At 41.8% G+C, this 22,521-nt stretch overlaps 3 protein-coding genes across 3 annotated transcripts; 2 read left to right on the top strand and 1 right to left on the bottom strand.

The window, feature by feature from the left end:
• Window positions 1–3,989: 3,989 nt before the first annotated feature.
• On the top strand, window positions 3,990–5,464 carry LOC131218108 (uncharacterized). Its single transcript, XM_058212790.1, has 3 exons — window positions 3,990–4,277; window positions 4,391–4,813; window positions 5,369–5,464. The coding sequence occupies exons 1-3, from the start codon at window positions 3,990–3,992 to the stop codon at window positions 5,462–5,464; spliced, it is 807 nt and encodes a 268-aa protein (XP_058068773.1).
• Window positions 5,465–5,560: 96 nt separating this feature from the next.
• On the top strand, window positions 5,561–6,837 carry LOC131218107 (uncharacterized). The gene is made up of 3 exons (XM_058212789.1): window positions 5,561–5,800; window positions 6,122–6,414; window positions 6,459–6,837. The coding sequence occupies exons 1-3, from the start codon at window positions 5,561–5,563 to the stop codon at window positions 6,835–6,837; spliced, it is 912 nt and encodes a 303-aa protein (XP_058068772.1).
• An 8,425-nt stretch (window positions 6,838–15,262) lies between these two features.
• Window positions 15,263–17,529, bottom strand: LOC131218373 (G-type lectin S-receptor-like serine/threonine-protein kinase At2g19130). Its single transcript, XM_058212982.1, has one exon. The coding sequence runs from the start codon at window positions 17,068–17,070 to the stop codon at window positions 15,310–15,312; it is 1,761 nt and encodes a 586-aa protein (XP_058068965.1). The 5' UTR covers window positions 17,071–17,529; the 3' UTR covers window positions 15,263–15,309.
• Window positions 17,530–22,521: the final 4,992 nt, after the last annotated feature.

Here is a 22,521-nt window from a genome sequence, read left to right as displayed (position 1 = left end):
ACCTAAGTTTCTTGATTTATCAAGCAAGGTTAACCATTCACCTGTCAATCTAAAATATCCACCAAAATTAAATAAGTAAATAAAAAGAAAAGGAGAAATTGGGTGCAAGTAAAACACAATACACAAAAACTCCTTGTTGAGCCATTTCATCAAACAGTTTGCTTGCATGAAATACAGGATGTATTACACAATGGGCTTTTTAGTTTTTACTAGAAATTTTAACATTTTTTAAAAATATTTTTAATCTTCATTTTCAAGATATCATTTTTTTCTCGAAATCAAATTATTTTTTTCAAAATTATCATCTTTATTCCATATTCTTTTTTTCCCCAAAAAATAGATTTTTATTAAATCACGGTTTTTCTTTTTCAAAATCTCAATTTTTCTTAAACATTGTTAAATTTTTTAAACTTCTCAATATTCTTTTTTCATATGATATTACAAATCATTTAAATATTAGTTTTAAATAATAAAAATTAGTAATAATTTCCTCTCATTTGATATAAAAACAAAATAAAAAGTTCTTTGCATTCAATCAATTGTTAAAAAATAATCTTAGATATAAATATGTACAATTAAAGCACCGAAATTCTTTTAAAAAATAATTCTTAGACTACAAAAAAAAAATAATAATAATAATAATAATAATAATTTTTCACCATATTCTAAAAAAAAAAAAAAAACATGAAAAAAAACAAATGTTGTAGAGCAAAAGTCATTTTACGATGAACCCTAATCTGTCGCAAAAGAACTAAAATCCGTTGCTAAGTATTATTTTAGGTGGAATTTAGCGACGGATCACAATCCGTTATAAACATGATTTTAGCAACAGATTTTGGTCCATCGCTAAATTTCGCGACTTTTCACCTATGGTTTTTTGCGAAAAACAGATTTGGCGATGGACCATTTTCCATTAGCAACCGATTAAGTCCGTCGTTAAACCAAGCCATTTTTCAACGGACCAAATACGTCACAAATTCGTCATTTTAGCGTAGTGATCCAGATGAAAAGGATACCCATGGTGAACTAGCTACCTGGAAAAATACACTCAGATACACATACACTGAGTAGCCATCTAGTAAAATCCATGCAAAATGACACCCATATTAAAATAACCACCCAGTAAAATACACTCTAGTAGACCCATAGTGATCAATCACCCGGTAAAATTAATATGAAAGGATACCCATAGTGAACAATAGCACATGCTGATAATGCAAAGTCAGGTGGTAAAATACTCTAAGGTACACCCATAGTAACTTAGAAATCCCGTGTCTTACACAACCGACCTGGTAAAGTCCACATTTTATGAATGCATGATTAGTCCAACTATTATTAATCCAATTTAGACATAAATATTCAATAAGCATTCCAATTTTTAGGCAACAAGTTTTATAATAAATCAAATTGTTGATCATCCCCGAGACTAGTGGCTTGCCCCAAGTTGTGTCTACCAAAAGGCCCAAGAAAGGATAGTAACTAGGATAGCCTCCAAGAAATGCCACCATGGCCCATGCTTCTATTGCAATCCACCATACGTTGTAGAGATTTCCACGGGCAGGCCCATGAGTGCAGGTATGCTTCTAACTGTTTTCAACCCGACATTACTTTATATGATGATTGATCTATCATGTCATAGCCCTAGATAAAAAAAGAAAAAGAAAGAAGAAATTGATCATAATTTCGCAATTTATTGCAACCTAAAACTAATCATAGCTTGGATCACTAGCCGGTAACAAATACAAAAGAAATTACTAAGTTAAAATGTCAAGAAAAAACTCGGAGGTAGATCTTCACCTCTTCCGAGTTTGGGTTTTGAGGAATCAAGCCCACCGGTGCATTTAATTTAGGGAAAACCCAATTCCTAGCCACCCAAACTTCCCAAATCTGCGATTCGACCTACCTAGTAAGGATCCTGATGATGTTGCATTGATGCTCAACCGCCAGGCAAGGTTAAGGTGCATCGGACACTTGTTAGGGTCTTGAAACTTGACATGCATGGTGAGCAAGGGGGGTTATTAGGACTGTGGACATAAAAAATTGAGAGAGGCTTTCTCCCCATTCCATGCCTAAACTTAAGGAATACACTAAATAAACACATGCAAGGCTGGAGGAGGATCTCACCTAGTGAATTCGAACACAGAAGAACTCACAGATGCGAGGACGATGACAAGGAAGCACCAAGTGACTCCAATCGATGGGTTGAGGGGAAAAACGGCTAGGGTTTGCCCATAATCCTTCAGTCTCTCTCTCTCTCTCTCTCTCTCTCTCTCTCTCTCTCTCTCTCTCTCTCTCTCTCTCTCTCAAGGGCTGAAAGGTGCTAGAAATGGAAGGAAGGTTCGATCGGGTCGATTTTTATAGCTTCAAGAATCGGGTTATGTAGTCCGATGGTGAAACGTTTCATAACTAAACATGCTCTATCGATCAGACTGATGATGGTTTCGATTGGACCGTCAAGAACTGATAATCTGGTCGATCGGGTCGACCAAACATGCATTTCCAATTCCAGGTTCTCATAAGTCGATCGAATGGACATCACCACCAGTCGAACCGACAAAAACATGAAATTACTTGAAAAGGCTACCTTTCTCTTTTGAGGGTCCTAGAGCTAACCTACTAAGTGGTTCAAGTCAGCCTAAGGGTTCGGGTGCCACGATAATAAGGTTCTGCTAGCAACCTAAGAGTCTCCAAGCAAAGCAATGGAAGGGTATGCTCACGCAAATATTTTATTAAAAAAATTGATAGGTAACACCCGTGCATGAGCAATATCCAAGTATTGGAGGGCCAAGTTAAGTGATTCTAAAGTTTCTCACTAGCCGTAGATTCCAAACTTCATTTAACTAATGGCAACTATAAAAAAAATCAATTGCATTCTCTACATCTGTGTTAATTCCATACCCCCCATCTGCACAATTAATAAGTAAAAGTGAAAGTGATCGTGGCCGCATGGTAGACGGCGTTCACAGTGAGGATAGGTTGGCTCGAGATGTATAAAGGATGTGTATGTTCATGTGCTTGAAAGTGGGATCATTAGATCTTAAATTCAATGGTAGTTTAAGCTTTTACTAGGATAATGGGTAAGATGGCCCTATCATCGTATGGATGCATGTACAAGTGGATATGAAGATCTTGAAGTTGGATTAGTAGGATTGGGCGGTTTATAATTGAAGTGGATGATCAAACATCTTTATCTAGTGATGATAATTTATTCAACAGTTGGTATAATGAATTATCGAGTATACAAATGTATATGAGGTCTTGAAGTTCAATATAGTGTGCATGTGGTATAAGAATTGTACATGTGCATTCATCTACATAACTCTACTCTTAAAAACTGTGTTAAGTTACGCATGTTTACTAACGTGGGAAAGCACTCATGTACTTATTCTTGAGGAAAAAATTTAGGATATTATATTCGACCACCCTTATAAGAATTTTATCCTTGAAATCCAATCACATCTATTAACGGATAAAGATGCTACTCTACGGTCTGTCTAAGTATTCGTTATGTTCCACGAGTCATATGTTTGTATGCACACACGTGTGTATTTCCATCTACATGAATTCAAGTTCTTACACATGTGGAATGGGTCATGGTTGTCACGTTGAGGGAGTCATTGTTGTCAACTGTAAAAAGTCAATATTGTCAAGTGTAAATGGTTAAAGTTCTTAATTGGAAGGGTTCATGGTTGTAAAGTGTAACGGGTTGTCATTCAGAATGGGTTACGGTTGTCATGTGGAACGGGTCACAGTTGTCCCGTATAACAGGTTGTCATGTGTAACAGATTGCAATTGTCAAGCGGTAATGGTTGTGGTTGTCACGGGTCACAGTTGGCTTAAAGTTGGCACCAACATTTATAGTTTTGTTAATATATATTTTGATAAAACATCCCAGATCATTCCAATGCACCCACATTTGTCTCATCCCAAAGAAGAGGAACCCAGAGTCCCTATCTAACCATCGGCCAATAAGCTTGTGCAATGCTATCATGAAGATTTTCTCCAAGATCCTCGCTTCTCAGCTAGCTTCTATCCTTCCTTCCATCATTTCAGAGGAGCAAGGGGCTTTTGTAAAAGGGCGATCCATCGTGGAAAACATTTCCATTGCAAGGGAAATGACCCACAAGTTGGATCGAAAGGTATTTGGTGGCAACATGATTGTTAAGCTTGACATGGAGAACGCTTACGACCGGGTGGAGTGGTCGTTCCTTGCTCAGCTTCTCCAGAAATTTGGGTTTGAACAAAGATGGATCTCCAAGCTCAGTGGTGTTGAACGGGTACTTAATTCTCCATCCTCATCAATGGCAGACCCTTCGGCTTCTTCCCGTCATCGAGAGGCCTAAGACAAGGCAACCCCTTATCCCCATCGCTCTTCATTCTTACTGCAAAGGTTCTCGGCAGGGGCATCCGAAACCTTTTCACATCTGGAGCCTGCCACCCCTTCAAGCTCCCTCAGCACTGCCCTTTACTAGCACATTTATTTTTGGCACATGATGCTATCCTGTTTATGAATGGCAAGCTAAAGACGGTGCGTGCCCTTCTTCGGTTCATAGCTGCCTACGAGCAAGCATCTGGCCAGAAAGTGAACTTCAGCAAATCTTCATTCATCCTTCCAAAGAAAGCATCTCTGGCCAAAGCTCACAAAATTCGGGATGTAACGGACTTCAAGCAGGCTTCTTTTCCGTGTACATACCTGGGTGTCCCTTTGATGAAAGGAAAAATCAGATCTGCTCCTTTGCTCCCTCTGATTCACAAAATTTTGGGGAGGATTGAAGGCTGGAAAGCTCGGATTCTCAATCCTGCGGCTAGAATGGTCCTCATAAAGCATGTCCTGTCCAGCATTCCTATCACGTTATGTCAGCAGTAAATATCCCAAAAGCAATTAGCAGGCTCCTCGACTCCAGCCTCTCTAACTTCTTCTGGGGGATTGTGGAGGGAAAGAAAAAGCAGCATTGGGTTCATTGCGTTGAGCTTTGTTTTCCTCAACAAGAAGGGGGGTTGGGTTTTCAAACCATGGAGGATATCATGTGTGCTTTCAGGACCAAAACGAGTAGAAGTTTTCTAGAAGGGAGATCCCTTTGGGCGTGGGTTATGTCAGTTAAATACATCCACAAACTCATCAACTCCACAGGTCTGCATTCAGCTGGCAACTCTACAGTTTATAAGGACATGTTGAAGACTCTCCCTTTCACCCTATCGCACACTAAATGGCTTATAAGAGAGGGCTTGGGAGCGGTTTCCTTGCAGGCATTGCAATGGGTCCCATCCCAATGCATCTCAGACAAGCCTCGGTCAGGGATTTCTTCTCCCAGCCTCCTCGTCACAACTTGCAAGACTCAGACACATCCTTCCTGCTCCTGTTTTTCAGAGCCTGAGGGACAGCCCTGTCCCGATGTCTAGTAGGGAGGATACGCTGGCTTGGGATCTCACCGCCAGCGGCAACTTCTCTGTAAGCTCAGCCTAGCATGGGATCCGTAATCGACGTCAAAAACTCCAGTGGACTAAGTGGGCCTGGAACAAGTTTCTCCCCCCTAAAATCAGATTGTTTATCTGGAAAATTATGCACAAAGTTGTTCCTGTTGATGACGCAGTCAGATTGTCTGGTGTGCCTACTGTATCAAGGTGTGAGTGCTGCAATGGCTACCCTGAGTCCAGCGTCGGCAGCTATCACCCGTCCTCCTCTGCAGCTCAGCTCCCCTCACTCGTTTTGCTTCAGGGAAATCGGAGCCCCCACTCCTCTCAGAACATGTCTCCTAGTCAGGGTAGCCCAGATAATCGGAGCCCTCCCAACGCTATGGCTGTTGGTCACCTCCCTCCCTCGAGCCACATGATGCGGCGTCATCCAACCACATCTGTGTTCCCTCCCCCCTGCTCCGATCCACCTGGTCATAGGCGCTAGCCCAACTGCAAATCTCCTTGATTTTCATAAGGAGACCTTGGACCACCTGCTTTGCCGGGGATCCGCCGCCTCCTTAACCTGGGCCCATTTTCACCGAATCTTCGATGTTCCCCTCATCCCCACCCACACCATTCCTCAACGCATCACATACTAGGCCTCAGGGGCCTCTTTCTCATCTCAACTGAAGATTCTTCTTGGTTTGACTCTGCTCTTATTTGTTAGGAGCTATGGCTAAGTCGGAACGCATCACGCTATGAAGGCATAAGAATGTCTGCTCGTAGGATTATCGCCCATGTTTCATTGTGGTTACAGGAGCTAGGTAACCCTCTGCCAACCAGCGTCTCTTCTTCCCTTTTTGTGCCTTTTGGTTCGGGCTCCCATGTGCACGATCCCGTCCCTACCGACTCATCTGCCTGGCCTCTGCTAGTTATTTGGCAAAGACCGCGCCCCGGGTGGGTTAAATTGAACGTCAATGGCTCCTCTCGAGGGAACCCAGGTGAGAGTAGTGGTGAGGGGTTTGTAGGGATTCTCAGGGTCATCTCATTTTTGCTTTTCATAGATATTATGGGATTTCAACGAACACGTCTACAGAAGCGCAGGCGATGCTTGACGGCATCCTTCTTTGTAGCAAATTGGGCTTCTCTAACGTTGAAGTAGAATCTGACTCGAAGACAGTAGTAGACACTGCAACGGCCCCTTCAGGGCATTGTCATTGGAATATTTGGTACCAAATGGAGGCTATCCACTACCTTAGCCGTTCCCTTAACATCTCCTCCCGGCACATTTTTCGTGAAGGAAACGCAGTGGCAGATGCGCTTGCTAGAGAGGCTAGTGATGGCTGCCCAAACTCTTTCTTCAGCCTCTCCTCGCACCTCCCAAGGTGCATTAGGGGCTCCCTCCTCCTTGACAAGGGAGGCTTGGGGACCATCAGAGTTTGAGTCTAGTTTTCCTTCGTGCTTTTTTTTCCATTTCTGTTTGTGTCTTGTTCAGTGTGCAGTCCGGTACATAATAGGTGGGCTCCGAATCTTTTTGTTGGAGCTTGCCCGAAGGCCTATATAGCTCCTTTTGTTTCTCAATAAAGATCTATTTATTAAAAATAAAAATAAAAAAGATATTCTGATAAAATAGGTTTCAAGTATTTATCTTCTTCTTCTTATGTTGATATTGTAAATGGAAGGCTGATGAATAGTCAAAAGAGAAGACTTTCATGGTCATTCCTTCAATTTGGAAAGAATGTTGGACAATAAAACGTAGGAGAATCATCTCTTGGAGAATAAAATGTCGAAGAGAAGTGGTGGATATCTTAGAAGATGCTTCGAAGAAGGATTTCAAAGAAAATAAGGCAAGAGAATGAAACCTCAGTGATTGGAAGAGGCCAGTGGTTGGTCTTACAAAGGAAGGTATCTAAAAAATATGAAAAGCTGAAATGAGATCCTCTCAATAGACTTAGCCCTACTAAAGAATCTTTAGACACCATTTGTGCACCAACCGTATGATATATATATGTGGCAAATTCAGGTAGTCGATTGGATTCAATTCTTAATTTAAGGGCATAATCCCAAGAATGAAGCATATCAACAGCAACGATGGACCACACATTATTATCAATTATTGTGACTCATAGAAAACTTGTATTAGGCTCTTTTTTTTTTCCTTTTATTCATCCACACCTCTACAAAACGAATAAACAAACTAGATCTCCCTTATAATAGACCCAATCATCGCTTGATAATAGGTCCCATCACCACTTGATGGGCCCATGATGGTGGGACCCCTCATCTTCTCCCATGCTCAATGGCTTGTGTCAGGGATTCCAAAAATTAGTTTCACCCCTGGAAAGGAAAAAAGTTCTATGCGGTCGCGCCAGCTCATGGGAACTTCCCATGGGGTTGAGCTGTGTGGGCGCCACCATGATGTATGTGTAACATCAATGCCGTGCATTTGATGGGTCCGTTTTAAATTATGGGATATCCCAAAAATCAGCCATATACGGAACGGCCATACCATCTAAAATCATGTGAAGACATGCCTAAAACATATAAAAGCACTTTATGGGCTGGATTTGTGAACCACACCTTGGTGGGCCCAACAAATAAATATGAATGTTTTAATGGAGGGTAACCCCTCTCAACTTTTGTATGTGGTGTGGCCAACACAAGTCATGGATTGACTTGATTTTTAAACCCTAAGCGTACCATGGAATGGTGCATCTAACTAATGGGGTAGATGTTTGACACGCATCACAGTGGGCCCACACAACTCGACCTCATGGGAAGTTCCCATGAGCTTGACCAGAGGTTGAGCTGTGTGGGCCCCACCACGATGTGGTCAAGCATCTACCCCATCAGTTAGATACAGCATTATATGACGGGCCACAGGCTTATAAATCAAATCAATCCATGACTTAGGTGGACCACACCACATACAACAATGATAGGGGTTACCCTCCCATTAAAACATTCATAATAAAATATTGGGCCCACTAAGATGTGGTTCAAAAATCCAACCCATCCATTGTGTGTATTGTCACGCCCCGAACTCGGAAACCGGGCTCACAAAATTTTTGATCGTCGAATCTAGCGCCGACAGCCTCCGTAGAACCCCATTCTCGGCTCCCGGTATCCATTTACCAGGTTCCGATCCTAGGATCCCACAAGGAGGATTTCTAATATCATTTGATTCGTAATGAGCATAACCAAAAGCATAACCCACGAACAATAAACACAAGAATACCATCACAAAATCCACTATGATCAAAAACTTTAAGTACAATGCGTCTGAAGGGAAATACAAGATAATGCAAGTAACAAAAACTCCAAAGGCTCGACCGCATACTCCTGCTGCTGCTACGTTATGGCTACGACCTGGCGTCACCTGCACGCATCAATCGTGCATAAGCTTATAGAAAGCTTAGAGGGTGGTGTAAGTGTGTGCGCAATATGAGCGTGCTCAGGATGCAAGGTCAGAGAAATGTGGGATCATGCTGATGGACACATGTATGCAATCAGCCATACTAAGGCCATGCGGTGCAAAACATGAATGCGATTGGCCACATCAAAGCCATGCAATGCAGAATGCAAGTCAAGCATGTCAATCCTCATCCACATATCAATGCAGTCCTCACTAGAGCATCAAATCAGTGCGGTTCTCAGTATGGATAATCATCGGGGTCAAGTACACTCTACACCAGCTTGCCGCCCCTATCCGGACGCACAATTGGGAGGGTGGAAGAGACCTCACTATCCGCCTGCCAATATCGGGCCCGGCTCGTCGATAGCGGACCGATTCCTCAAGCTGGTCAAACTCAACCTAGAAATTGCCCCCTCACTCAGGCGGGTAAGGTCACACTCCTTTTCAACTGACAACGACACAGTGGGAGATGCGATCTACTGGTATACGGCCCTCGTGTGCTCGTGTATCCACCCGGTCTCAACATTGGAGTCATCCTCTAGTACCATCAAGTTTAGGGATTTTCACCCAGAGACATCTATGGCGCCAGTATATTAGAACCAAATATTTTCAGTATCCAATCCTGTCATCCACGATGTGTCTGTGGAGGCTATGGCTTTGATGTCACTAGGGCATACAGTAACTACAATCACACAAATGCAAGTGCATGAGTCACACTACCAGTCATGCAACAGTCTTGCGTATACTATGCACTTATATGGGGCAACTCCGCCTATCAGGGAGCCCATAAACAGTTTGCCCGAAGGCATATGTTATGATCGGTCACTCCTCATATCAGGCATACATATGATGCGTATGATCATGGATTTATACTAAATATGTATAAAGAGATGGGCTCTGTGTATAACGGAGGTGGGCCTAGACGGCCTACTTACCACAAGTATGGGCCTATCAGTGGGCCTTAGGGAGAGTTATAATGCAGACATTTAACCAACATTATCCATTCAATGTGGACGTCAAACCAGCATTGCTCCCAAGGCGTGGCCTGTTATGAATGTCAATACATATGCTATGGTGGAGTCACACTACAAGGGACATTATGTACATCTTATTGGGCCTCGACCCATGGCCTCTAATACATCAAATGGCCTCGTACATGGGTCTCATATATATATATATATATATATCAAGGTGGGCCTCAACGACGGGCCACAAATGCATCAAGATGAGCCTAGTCACATGGGCCTTGCATACATCACAATGGGCCTCATAATAAGGGCCTTATACAAATCAAGGTGGGCCTAGTATGTATCAAGGTGGGCCTCAGCGGACCGCCCACAAACACACCAAGATGGGCCTTATCACACGGCCTTAAAATATTTTTCAAAATGATTGGACAGTTGGATGAAACATATGCATCATGGTAGGGCCCACACTAATAGAGGGTGTGGATCACAATATATACTTAAGTTGGTCCCAAGTGAGGCCTACGATGATGTTTATTTTCCACCCAACCTAGGGCCCAACATAAGATTTATTTTCCACCCAACTGATCATAAGGCCACGTGGACCTTGGGTAGGGCCCACTGTAATATTGATTTGCAATCCAACCTATTCATAAGGTCACGTGGACCTTGGGTAGGGCCCACTGTAATATTTATTTGCAATCCAACCTATTCATAAGGTCACGTGGACCTTGGGTAGGGCCCACTGTGATGTTTGTTTACCATCCAAACTGTTCACGGGTCACGTGGACCATGGGCCCACGGTAATGTTTATTGCCATCCAACTGTTGATAAAGTCACGTGGACCAGGGGGGGGCCACTAGAATGTGGTCCCCGAATCCAGTCCACCCATTATGTGTGTCCCACTAGATTGACGGTTCAGACCAAGTTTCAGCCGCATCCAAATTTCAGGTAGGCCCCACCGAGTAATTTTATATGTTTAGGCATGTCTTCACATGATTTTAGATGGTATGGCCCACCTGAGTTTCATATACGGCTGATTTTTGGGTGGACCGTAGCCAGGAGGATGGCCCACCAAACGCACGGTGTTGATGTTTGAAACGCATCACGTGGGGCCCATAGCTGGGGCCGTGAGCCCCAGCCCGTCTGCCCGCTCGTCAGCCGCAGGCAGCGCCTGCTGCATGCTGACAGCGGCAGCGCTGCTGCATTGATATATATATATATATATATATATATATATATATATATATATAAACCGTTTTCTCACGGTTTTTCACAGGTGAGGCCCTCATCAGAAAAATCCGCCCTGCTCATTGGCTTCCATATCCCAAGACCATCCAAACAAGCCCGATATGTAGCATATTTTTAGCGAATAAAAACATTAAAGCGGGTTTTAACGGTAAACATTACTATTTCCCATGGTATGGCCCGCTTGATTATCAGATTGATCTCATCCTCCGGCTCAACACCTAAAATGATCTGAGGAAGAGGATGAACGGCTTGGATTTGACTTATACATCAAGGTGGGGCCTACATGAGTGGCCCATCACTTCTTTCTCTTTTCTTCTTTTTCTTTTACAAGTACACACCCATGTCAGTATACACACTCCATGTTAGCATCGCAAACACATGCATTGTAGTGGGTCCCACATGGACGTGGCCCACCAACTATATATATATATACATATATATATTTATATATTAGTATAATATAAGTATAATATACCATATATATATATATTCCCACCGGATTGTGGATTTTTGCCTAAAATGTGGTGGGCCTCACCATTGATGAATGGAGTGGATTTAACATGATTTGGTAGGGCCCACTTCATTCTAGGGAGGGGAAAGAGAGAGAGAGAGAGAGAGAGAGAGAGAGACATACGGTGATAGAGAGGAGGGACCCTGCCACTATGGGCCCTCCATTGATACAACACATACATCAAGTGGGTCCCACAACAAGTGGCCCTTAAAATTGAAAACAACAGTAGATCACCCACCTTATCTTCCTTCTTCTTGGTCCCTTAGACTCCAATGCTCCTTAGCTTGCCTTTTGATGGAGGTTGATGGGAGATTGATGGTGTGGATGAGAGATGAGAGGGTGTAGATGGAAGATGAGAAGGTGGACCACACTTGTGGTTTGGGAGAGAGGAGTTGGACGTGTGAAATTTTTGTTGTTTGGGAGATTTGAGAAATGAGAGAGAGAGAAGTGATGGGAGTGATATGGATGGGCGAGGTGTGATGGGTGATGGGTGATGTAAGGAGAGGTATGGGTTGGGTTGAAATTTTGAGAAAAGAGGAATAAGTGAAGAGAAAGAGAGAGTTGACTTTGTGGAGAAAGAGGGATGGGTTGTTATAATTGGGTAAGGTGTGACTTGACTTGTACTTGACATGAGTGATTGATTGATTGATGGGACATTTCGTAGAGATTCCCTCGAAATCCGTAACGCGCGGTGTTTTCTTTGGAATGAACGCAGGCCCACATCTCCTAGCCTGGGTATTGGTTCAGTGCGCGAGTCGCGGCGTTGGAACAGTGGCGACGGCACGGTTGCTATGATACAAGTTTCGGTTCGAGCCGACTTCGGTATGCGGGACCTGGTTTAGGATTGCATGCAATTGTCGAATACGGTGCGAAGGTTGCCAGAATTTGACCGGAAAGACCGCGGAAGCTAACGGAACGGTACGGACTAGGATATGGGTCTTACATGTGTCGTACTTGGATGAGGGGTCGGACAAAGTTTCAGTAGCATCCAAAACTCAGGTAGGCCCTACCAAGTGCTTTTATATGTTCTAGGCATGCCCTCACAAGGTTCTTGATGGGATGGTCCACCTGAGTTTTGTATACGGCTGATTTTTGGGATATCCCATAACCTAAAGGGGACCCATCAAAATACATGACATTGATGTTCGACCCACATCACGATGGGGCCCACATAGCTCAACCTCATGGGAAGTTCCCATGAGGTCGACCTCATAGTAGTGTGTGTAGGGAAATGGTTCCGTGCGGTCAAGCTCATGGGAACTTCCCATGAGTCGAGTTGTGTGAACCCCACCATGATGCGTGCTGAACTTCTACCCCATCAGTTAGATACAACATTCCCTGATGGGCCTCGTGATTAAAAATCAAGTCAATCCATGACTTGTCTGGGCCACATCACATACAAAAGTTGAGAGGGGCTATCCTCCCATTAAAACATTCATAATGATTTGTTGGGTCCACTGAGGTGTGGTTCACAAATTCAGCCCATCCATTATGTGTGTCCCACTTGTATGAGGGGTCAAACCAAGTTTCAGACACATCCAAATTTTAGGTGGGCCCCACCAAGTGCTTTTATATGTTTTACTCATGTATTCACATTATTTTAGATGGTATAGCCCTCCTGGGTTGGGCTGATTTTTGGTATATCCCATCATTTAAAGGGGACCCATCAATTAATGCACGGTGTTGATGTTCGGCACGCATCATGGTGGGGCCCACACAGCTCAACCTCATGGGAAGTTCCCATGAGCTCCACCGCATAGAACCATTTCCCATATATATATATATATATATATATTCACGCCCACATAAAAAGGGGAGCAGATTCCTTGAAAAGCCTTTAGCAGGAAGTTCCTGCGATGGGAACCTAGTTGGGGCCACTATGATGTTTGTGGGAAATCCACCCATATGTTTTGTGAGATCGTTTTAGGAAGCAAGGCTAAAAATGAGTTAGATCTAATAATTAAGTGGGCCAAAAACGTGGGGATTAAACGTCCACAGTCAAAATAGTTGTGGGGCCACAGAAGTGTTGAATCAAGCTAATATTCATGTTTTCAGTTCATCCAAGTAGAAATGGCATTATGAACGGCATAGATGGTATGTAAATATATCACTGTCGACCCAGAGATATTTACATAGGACCCTAGAGAGGTTTAATGGTAAGAATTTCCTTACCCACATTTTCCCTTACTACAAGCCACTCAAGTCCTATATAATGCTCAATTTGACCTCATGTCTTAAAGTGATCTCATAAAACAGATGGACCAGGCGGATTTCGCACAAACATCACGGTAGACCCATCTAGGTTCCCAATGCGGGAACTTATTGCAAAGTGGCTTTGCAGGAAATCCGGGTCCCATTTTCACATAAAAGAATCTTTATTTTTCTAAGAGAGAATCCCGGCGCATTTACCGCGGCCATCGTACTCACGGAAGACTTTAGCCAAATAAATTTGTGATACATGCAGCCGGCAATTGGTGTGTCATGTATCACATAATTTCTAGCCTCCATTTAGCTAGTGACAGCGAGCTAGCTGGTGTCCAAGCTTTATGGGACCCCCCAATGACGTATGTATTTTATCTAGGCCATTCATTCATTTTGATAGCTCATTAGGGCATGAGCCCAGATATGAATCTTAGGATAAGGACAACGCTGTTTAAAAAAAATCATATTACTTAAAGGACGGCCATTAAAAAATTTTTAGAGCCCGCTGTGATGTGTATTGTCCATCTAACCTATTGATAAGGTCACGTAGGCACGATGGATGAATGGAAAACACAAATACCAACTTGAACCAAAACTTCAGTTTCCCAAAATGTTTTGAATAATATGCTGATTAATTTCCACTGTTTCTTGAGTTATTTTAAGACTAGTGCTCTAAAATGAACTAATAAAATGAACAATGGCGAGAATAAAACACATACATCATGATGGGCCACATAGGCTTTAAAATGATCTAGCAAAATGGATAGATGGCATGGGTAAAACACATACATCATGATGGGCCATATATCTTTGACATCATATAGCCCAAAGCATACGTAATTTCTCATGGATGACCAAAGTCTAGGCTAGACCATTATCATTTTCTAAATGATGGTGACCTTTTAAATAAACATTAATTACTTATACATTAATCAAGATTTTTAAAAATATAATGAGACGATAATATTGACCATCTGAATTTTCTATCCAAATATAAACAACCACGGTTTTACTAGTAGGGATAGGATTTCTCTTTTTATTACCGTAATTCTAGAGATTTTCCGTCTCTTTTGTTACAGTGTACGAAGAAGACGACAGAGATTGCGTTGAACTAGCCTGCTGGCTAGTGGTTGGTGTTCTGCAGGCCCACTGTGATTTATGTATTTTATCCACACCGTCCATCCATTTTTAAAGATCATTTTAGAGTTTTATCCCGAAAATGAGTCAGATATGAACTTCATGTGGACCACACCGGTGGAAAACAGTAGCAATTGAATGTCCACCATTTAAAACCTCCTAGGGTTGATTGTAGTGTTTATATGACATCCAACCCTTTGATTAGGTCATAAAGACCTGGATTAATGGAAAAAAAGAAAAGAAAAAAACTTGATCCAAAACTTTTGTAGCATCGAAGAAGTTTTTAATGGTGGGAGTTCAATCAACACTGTGTGATCCAGTTCAGATTTTGATCTACCTTTTTTTTAGTTTCATGCGATAAAATGATCTGAAAAAATTGGTGGACGGCATGGATGAAACACATACATAAGGGTGGGGCCCACAGAGCACTGACACTAGCCACTGGCTAGTGGCAGGCTCCCTAGCTGATCCGTTTCCTTGTATCTTCCTGACGACGTGCTTTCGGACCGCGTATTCGTCGAAGCAATGCTCCACGCTTGAGACGACGAAGACTCATTTTCTGTAAGAATCTGAAGTGATCTCGGCACGGGTGGCACGTTCACCTCTAAAACACCCTCCAACATTTGAATAATCTGCCCCATCGACGGCCTGTCGTTCTCGTTGTCCTGACTGAGCTCTTCCATATTCGCATTTCCCTCCAATCTGTAATCCAACAAGCAATGGATTTCACCTTTCATGATTTTACCCACAGCCCAAATCGGGAAAAACACTGTTTCCCCAACTGCCAGCTGCTCGGTATTCCTCCTCCCTAATATGATCTCAAAAACCATCATCCCATAGCTGTAGACATCGGCTTTCAGTGTGATTGCCAGACCTGAAATCCATTCAGGTGCAAGGTAGCCTCTTGTTCCTCTCATCGTTGTTAAAACCCGTCTGAATTCCCGCCCGAAAAGCTTCGCAAGGCCAAAATCTACCACCTTCGGACAGAACTCACAATCCAGAAGTATGTTTTCTGGCTTAATATCACAATGTATAATACAGTTTCGGCATTTCTCGTGAAGATAAGCTATTCCTCTTGCCGTCCCAATTGCTATCTTGTACCTCGTTGGCCAATCCAGGACGTTGGAATTCTTACCAAACAGATGAGAATCCAAAGACCCATTCGGCATGTAATCATATACGAGCAGCCTTTTAGCCATTTTCGAGCAAAACCCACGAAGGCGGATGAGATTAACGTGCTGGATCATCCCGACCGTACTCACCTCTGTCCGGAACTCCTCTCCTTGTTGAAGCCCTTCAAGCTTCTTCACTGCCACCGTCGTTAGATCAGACAGAGTCCCTTTGAAAACAGAACCGAAACCTCCGCCGCCCAATTTCTCTGAGAAATTCTTTGTTGCAATCTGTAGACTTTGGTAACTAAACGAGATCAAAGAGCCTTGAACTGCATCTGGATGTACTATATCCTGTTGCCGCTGGCGCCTCCAAATAAACAACAGAACAATACCCAATAGAAAAACAGCCACCGCAACTGCGACTACAACAGTCCGTGTAATTGCCCCCTTCCGACTGTTCCAAATCTTCAGTTCGGAGCTTGCAAGACGGACATGAAGAGTCATACCTTCAACATTTCCAGCAGGTAACTGCTGGAGATTCACCAAATCTCCATTCCATATCAAACACCCGCTCTTGAATGCATACGCAGTGCAAGAACAGTCATTCAAGCAAGCTAATTCGCAATCTTGGATGCTCCCAACTGCCAACGATCTCCATCCGTCAGTAAGATTCATGTCAGACAAAGCCCAAAACCCGTCTTTCTCACTGTCTTTCCCACCATCAAACGACTCAAACTTCCCACGTCCCAAATTGGTTTTCCTCATGCATCCGTCCGACCAACTCCCCAAATTCCAATCCTTCAGACACTTCGGCTCGAAGCCAGGCAAGCACGTACAGGACATGCTGTTCTCATTGCAGCTACCGAAGGTCCCACAAAGATTATAAACCTGGCATTGAGATACCGGCAGCAACCAGAACATATCCCATTCTTGGTAGTCTTTCCGCCATGAAAGATGCTTGATCTGTCCTGTAAGATTCAACACGACTCTTGAAAGGGTGGAAGCATTTTTCACCGTGTAAGTGATGTACTCCTCCCGTTCGGTTTCGTTGAAGCTGAAATCGTGTAAATAATTTGATTCCATTTGGGAGGATAATTTAAAAATCTCCCCATTCAACTTGACATAATACTGAGTGATCCGGCCGGGGTCTATGGAGAGAGAGAATGGCCCAGGGGCCGGATCCTCGGAGTTCTTCCACGAAGTAAGACGTTGGCTTTCACCTGTAACCTTGTTCAATCCAAACCACCCTCCAGGCAGCAATGTATGGGTTGGGTGACCAAAGCTCTGCCAGTGCACGACAAACGGATCGGACCAATCTCTTAGAACAAGATTTCCAGTGTCTAGAAGGACTGCAACCGTTGAATTCAACGTCTTGGATGTTATATAGGTGGACCAGATTAGCAAATTTGAGGGGCTGAGGAGGACTAGATTGCCGTCTTCTGTGATTTTTAGGATTGAATTGAAGGGGTCTGAGAGGGGTGCTTCTCTGTTGGCTACCCAGACAACTGTTTGTTCTGGGAGTTGTTTGTACCAGATCCCTATGTAGTATTTTTGGGATTTGCTTGGTGTGAAGAAACCCAGTTCAAACGTCCCACCTTGGGAGGTTAAGTTATGGGGCCAACTAAGATGTTGAGTTGAGGTGATGGAATCTGAACCATAGGAGAGGTCGGCCTTAAGAGAGAAGATCAAGAAGAGGAGGAAAGAGAGAAATGGCATGCTTCTTCTGTTATCCATGCCTACTGAAACATGCGTGGACATGTAAGACATACAATGCCCTAAATATTAAAAGGATTAAACAAATGTCCCGAATAGTCAATAGTCACCCGCCCCGCACCCACCACCGCCCCTGTTTTTTCCTTTTTTTTTTCTTTTTTTTATTTTTTTTATTTTTTTTATTTTTTGAGGTTGGGACGAAATTACTCCAGGCTGCCAGCGTGTGACAAGTGGACGGATTCAGATGTGATAAACACAGTACAACCCATCATGGTGTTTGTGTGAAATCCACACCATTCACATGTTTTTTCAAAACATTTTATGACATGAGCCCAGAAACGAGGTAGATCCAAAGCTCAAGTGGGCCACACCACATAAAACAGTGGAGATCGCCACACCACATAAAACAGTGGAGATCGTATACCCACGTTTGAAACATTCGTGGGGTTGTAGAAGCTTTACATCAGGCTAATATTTTTATTCTTTTAGTCCATCCATATATTAAGGTGTTTATAAGCATTTGGGCCACTTTAGACATCACAGTGGAGCCTAGAAAAGTTTGAATGATAGGGAATTCCTTTCCACTATTTCTAGTCGTGTGGTCCACCTGAGTTTCAAATCTATCCAATTTTTTGTCTCATGTCTTAATAAGATCTTCCAAAATGAATTGATGGAGTAGATTTCCTACAAACATCATGGATGGGCCCAACATAGCTTATGGTACTATGAGAAAGTGCCTTCGAGAAGCTTCTCTCAGAAACCGCTTCAATGTAATGTGACGCGGATCGGGAATCGGACCTATCTAGATATGGATAGTCCTGTGGGGCCCACTATGATGTATTTATTTTATCCACACCATTTATCCATTTTGAAAGATCATTTGAAGGCATAAGCCCAAATATGAGGCATATCAAAGGTTCATGTGGACCACATCATATAAAGCAGTGAGATTAAAAACCTACCATTGAAAACTTATTGGGGGCTATAGAATTTTTGGATGTAACTCATTTTTTAGCCCATGACATTAAATTAAATTCTAAATCCAATGGACAGAGTCGATTCAACACATTATCCCACCGCAGGACTCACAACCCTTGACACATGACAACTTGGACCATTACCACGTTACAACTATACCATTATAACATGACAACCTCGACCCTTACTACAATACAACCATGACCTCGACCCTTATAATATACAACCACGACCTTGACCCTTATAATATAACAACCTCGACCCTTATCACATTACAACCATGACCTCGATCCTTAAAACATACAACCATGACCTCAACCCTTTAACATGACAACCTCAATCCTTAACACATTATAACCACGAACTTGACCGTACAACATGACAACCTCGACCCTTAACACATTATAAGCACAAACTTGACCCTACAACATGACAACCTCGACCCTTAACACATTACAACTACGACCTCGACCCTTATAACATAACAACCTCGACCCTTAACATATGACAATGTCGACCCTTCACATGACAACCATGACCTATACCTTAACCAGCTCGACCCTCAACACATGACGACCATGACCCGAACCCTTAACAAATGAAAACTTCGTAACACATGATAACCATAACTCAGACCCTTAACACATGACAACCTCGACCGTACTAGCAAAAATCATCTCTTGGGTGGGAAACACCATAGAAAACAGTGACGGTGATGGCACCCACTGTTGAAACTTTCTAAGGCCCACTATGGTACATGTGTGTATTATAACCTATCAAAGGTAGGGCTCTCCGGGCCCACGTGAGCTGGCAAACCCAATGGACGATTTGGATCTTGCAAATGCACCCCACATAAACTAAAAATTACAAAAATAATATATATATATATATATATATATATAAAGCTTTACATGCATGCCCAGTAACCATCAGAGGGCGAAAGCCCTTCTTGAGAGAGAGCAAGGCCCAACTCGTGGGGCCCACATTGATGTATGTGTATAATCTACGCTACCCATCCTTTTTGTTGTGTCATTTTAGGGCTATGGCCCAAATATCAGCCTAATCCAAAGCTCGTGTGGGGAACATAATAGAAAACAATGGTGACAGAAGCACCCACTGTTAAAACTTTCCAGACTCACTGTGATGTTTGTTATAAGTGGACCTTGCCCAAAGCCATGACTTTTTAGGTCCACAACAAGCTGGCCGACAAGGTGGATGGAACAGATCACCCCATTGTGGGCATTAGGCTATGGTACCAAGATTCTTTCGCTACGGTTTTAGTTCATACCTTTCATCCATTTTTTAGTAGAGAAGGTAGTGAACACATGACAATCTTGACCCTTAACACAAGACAACCTCAACCTTGATAACCTCAGCCATCGACACATGACAACTTCAACCCCTAACATATGACAACCTTGACCCTGACAACATCGACCCTTAACTCATGACAACCTCGACTCTGACCCTTAACACTATAAGGATACCGTTTGTGGGGTCCACTATCACATATGTGCGGGATCTACTCCATCCATTAACTTCAAATTTTCATGGAAAGCTATGATTGGAAGCATTATCAACATTCGTCAGGCACATTGACCACATCACAAGAAAATAGTTGGTATCGAATGAACATTGTTATAATTTATCAATTTTTGTGGGCCACAAAGAGATCATGTCAGTAAGAAGTTAGCATTTTTGCATATAAATAAAGGGCTACAAAGAAAATTAATGGATTTGATCTAGATTCCATAGGCCTAATAACAACTTTCATCCACGTCACTTTTTCATGAATGAATATCACGTAACTTATTCTTCACTAAAGAATCGTACATATTTGATAACTACTAATCCAAGAACAAGAGCAATTTGATTTAAAAAAAACTTTTCAAAACTTGTTAGATGACTACCTTGGGAATATTTGAAACTTCCCTTCGATATCGAGAGTTCAACCATAACACAATGCTAGTATGATCAAAATCCATATTTAGGAAGGATAAAATGATAGCAGTCCAACATGTTGTCATTACATTCTTAATTTTTGAAGCGAAATTTATAAATGCAAGTATTAGGTGACAAAATCTCCTTCTTGGCAGTTTCTTGGTTTGAGAGCTTGGCAGAATATTTTCAGATTTTGAAGTTTTTTCAGGGATAGTATTAGAAATTCTCACTGAAAGTAAATTAGGACGCTCGCGTTTTACATAGCATTAAAATTTCCAAATCTACAAATGAGTCAAATTCCAATGTTAAAACAGAAATAGAGAAATTGAATAGGGAGATGAAGGCATGCCAATCAATAATCAATAGTACATGTCTTCTTACAAGTAGTATTGATGAGCACATCCGAGTTCCTTTTAGAATTTATCAGAAATAGATTAGAGTTATTCCTCTTTCGTTATGGCTATATATGATCCTTACATGGGGTCCAGTGGGCCCAATTTAAGTTTCTAGCCCCATTAAAGACTACACATCTATGATCATACATATTTGATAACTCTAGATTAAGAAGATGCATGTGGGTTGCTTAGTTGGGAGTGTTGGACCATTGGATCGTGACTGCGAACCATCTTAATCGTTAGATATTGACCATGGACCATCTTGATCGTGGACTCATTGGACATGATGGTACCATTGGGATGGCTTAGTTTAGTTATTGTGTTTATTTATTTGAGGTATTTTAGTTTATTTTATAACTTAGTTAAAATAAGGGTGTTTCACACATTTTATATGTACTAAGGGTATTTTTATAAAAATACTCCAAAAACACTATTAAAGGGTTGGACATGTGAAGCCATAGGGTTGATTGGAAATAAAATTTTATTCTTTGTTGGTTTGAGTAAAGAAAAGTCTCATACGATTGAATTTTGGTGTGAAGCCATTGAGTGATTCCAGCTTTTTTTTTTTTTTTTTTACTATTATTTTTCTTTTCAAGGTATTCTTTTAACTTTTTCTAATTCTTTTTTTTTAAACTATTACTTTTTCTTTTCAAGGTATTCTTTTAACTTTTTCTAATTCTCTTTATCTATTTTCTTCAATTTTCTTTTATTTCCTCCTAAATTCTATCCCCCACCATCTTAAAAACTCTCTAGACCTAAACCCCACCCAATCGTATAACTGTACAAACCACTCCCCGCCCCGTACAATTGTATAGATGCAACTGTATGACCGTCTGTATGGCCAGCCCCATCCCCCTTCTTTCCCTCTTGTTAGTCTTTGATCATTCTCCTTTAAAATTTCATAACTCTAAACCTAAAACCAAAAACCATAACCCTAGAACCTAAAACTTCAAAGCCTAATTTTTCCAATTCCATAAACCTTAAATCTCCAAACTATAATTCTTTCAAACCCTAAGAAAGCGCAAGTGAAACATCAAATTTAGATTGAATCATATACTAGATAGAAGTCCTACCTTCCATTGGGCCATTTTCGATCGATAATTTTAAGATTATTCTACAGAATTATGATGTGGCCTTGAATTTGAGCATAGTTGAGTACTTGAATTCTTTATATTTGTGATAGATTAACAATATTTTATATTTTAATTTACTTTAATAATCCATTTATTAATTCATTCACAATTTTATAGTTTTCTATTCATCATGTATTGGCTACACTTTCGGACAATCAAAATGATTGATTAGTGGACCAACATGTAGATGAGTCTATGGATAAAGAAATTAACAGCTATAGGGTTCCTGGCTCAGTAATCACAACATAATGAAATATGCATGAGTCATACAATCCATTCATACATCAATCTTGCGCATACCATGCGCTCATGTAAGATAAACTCCACCTATCAGGGAGTCTCATAACAACTTGCCCAATGACATATGCAATGGT

This window comes from Magnolia sinica, chromosome 11 (assembly GCF_029962835.1).
Source record: "Magnolia sinica isolate HGM2019 chromosome 11, MsV1, whole genome shotgun sequence".
Taxonomy (NCBI): Eukaryota; Viridiplantae; Streptophyta; class Magnoliopsida; order Magnoliales; family Magnoliaceae; genus Magnolia; species Magnolia sinica.
Note: the sequence above shows the minus strand (reverse complement) of the source record. Positions and strands in the feature narration are given on the sequence as shown.

Bases quoted from the DNA above. Each gene is read 5' to 3' on its own strand.
- LOC131218108 (XM_058212790.1), top strand. From the start codon at position 3,990: ATGAAGATTTTCTCCAAGATCCTCGCTTCTCAGCTAGCTTCTATCCTT. The intron at 4,278-4,390 runs GTACTTAATTCT...CTTACTGCAAAG, and splicing joins AGCTCAGTGGTGTTGAACGG to GTTCTCGGCAGGGGCATCCG. The intron at 4,814-5,368 runs GTCCTCATAAAG...CCTGTTTTTCAG, and splicing joins TCAATCCTGCGGCTAGAATG to AGCCTGAGGGACAGCCCTGT.
- LOC131218107 (XM_058212789.1), top strand. From the start codon at position 5,561: ATGCACAAAGTTGTTCCTGTTGATGACGCAGTCAGATTGTCTGGTGTG. The intron at 5,801-6,121 runs GTTGGTCACCTC...CTTATTTGTTAG, and splicing joins GCCCTCCCAACGCTATGGCT to GAGCTATGGCTAAGTCGGAA. The intron at 6,415-6,458 runs GTTTGTAGGGAT...TGCTTTTCATAG, and splicing joins GGTGAGAGTAGTGGTGAGGG to ATATTATGGGATTTCAACGA.
- LOC131218373 (XM_058212982.1), bottom strand. From the start codon at position 17,070: ATGGAATCAAATTATTTACACGATTTCAGCTTCAACGAAACCGAACGG.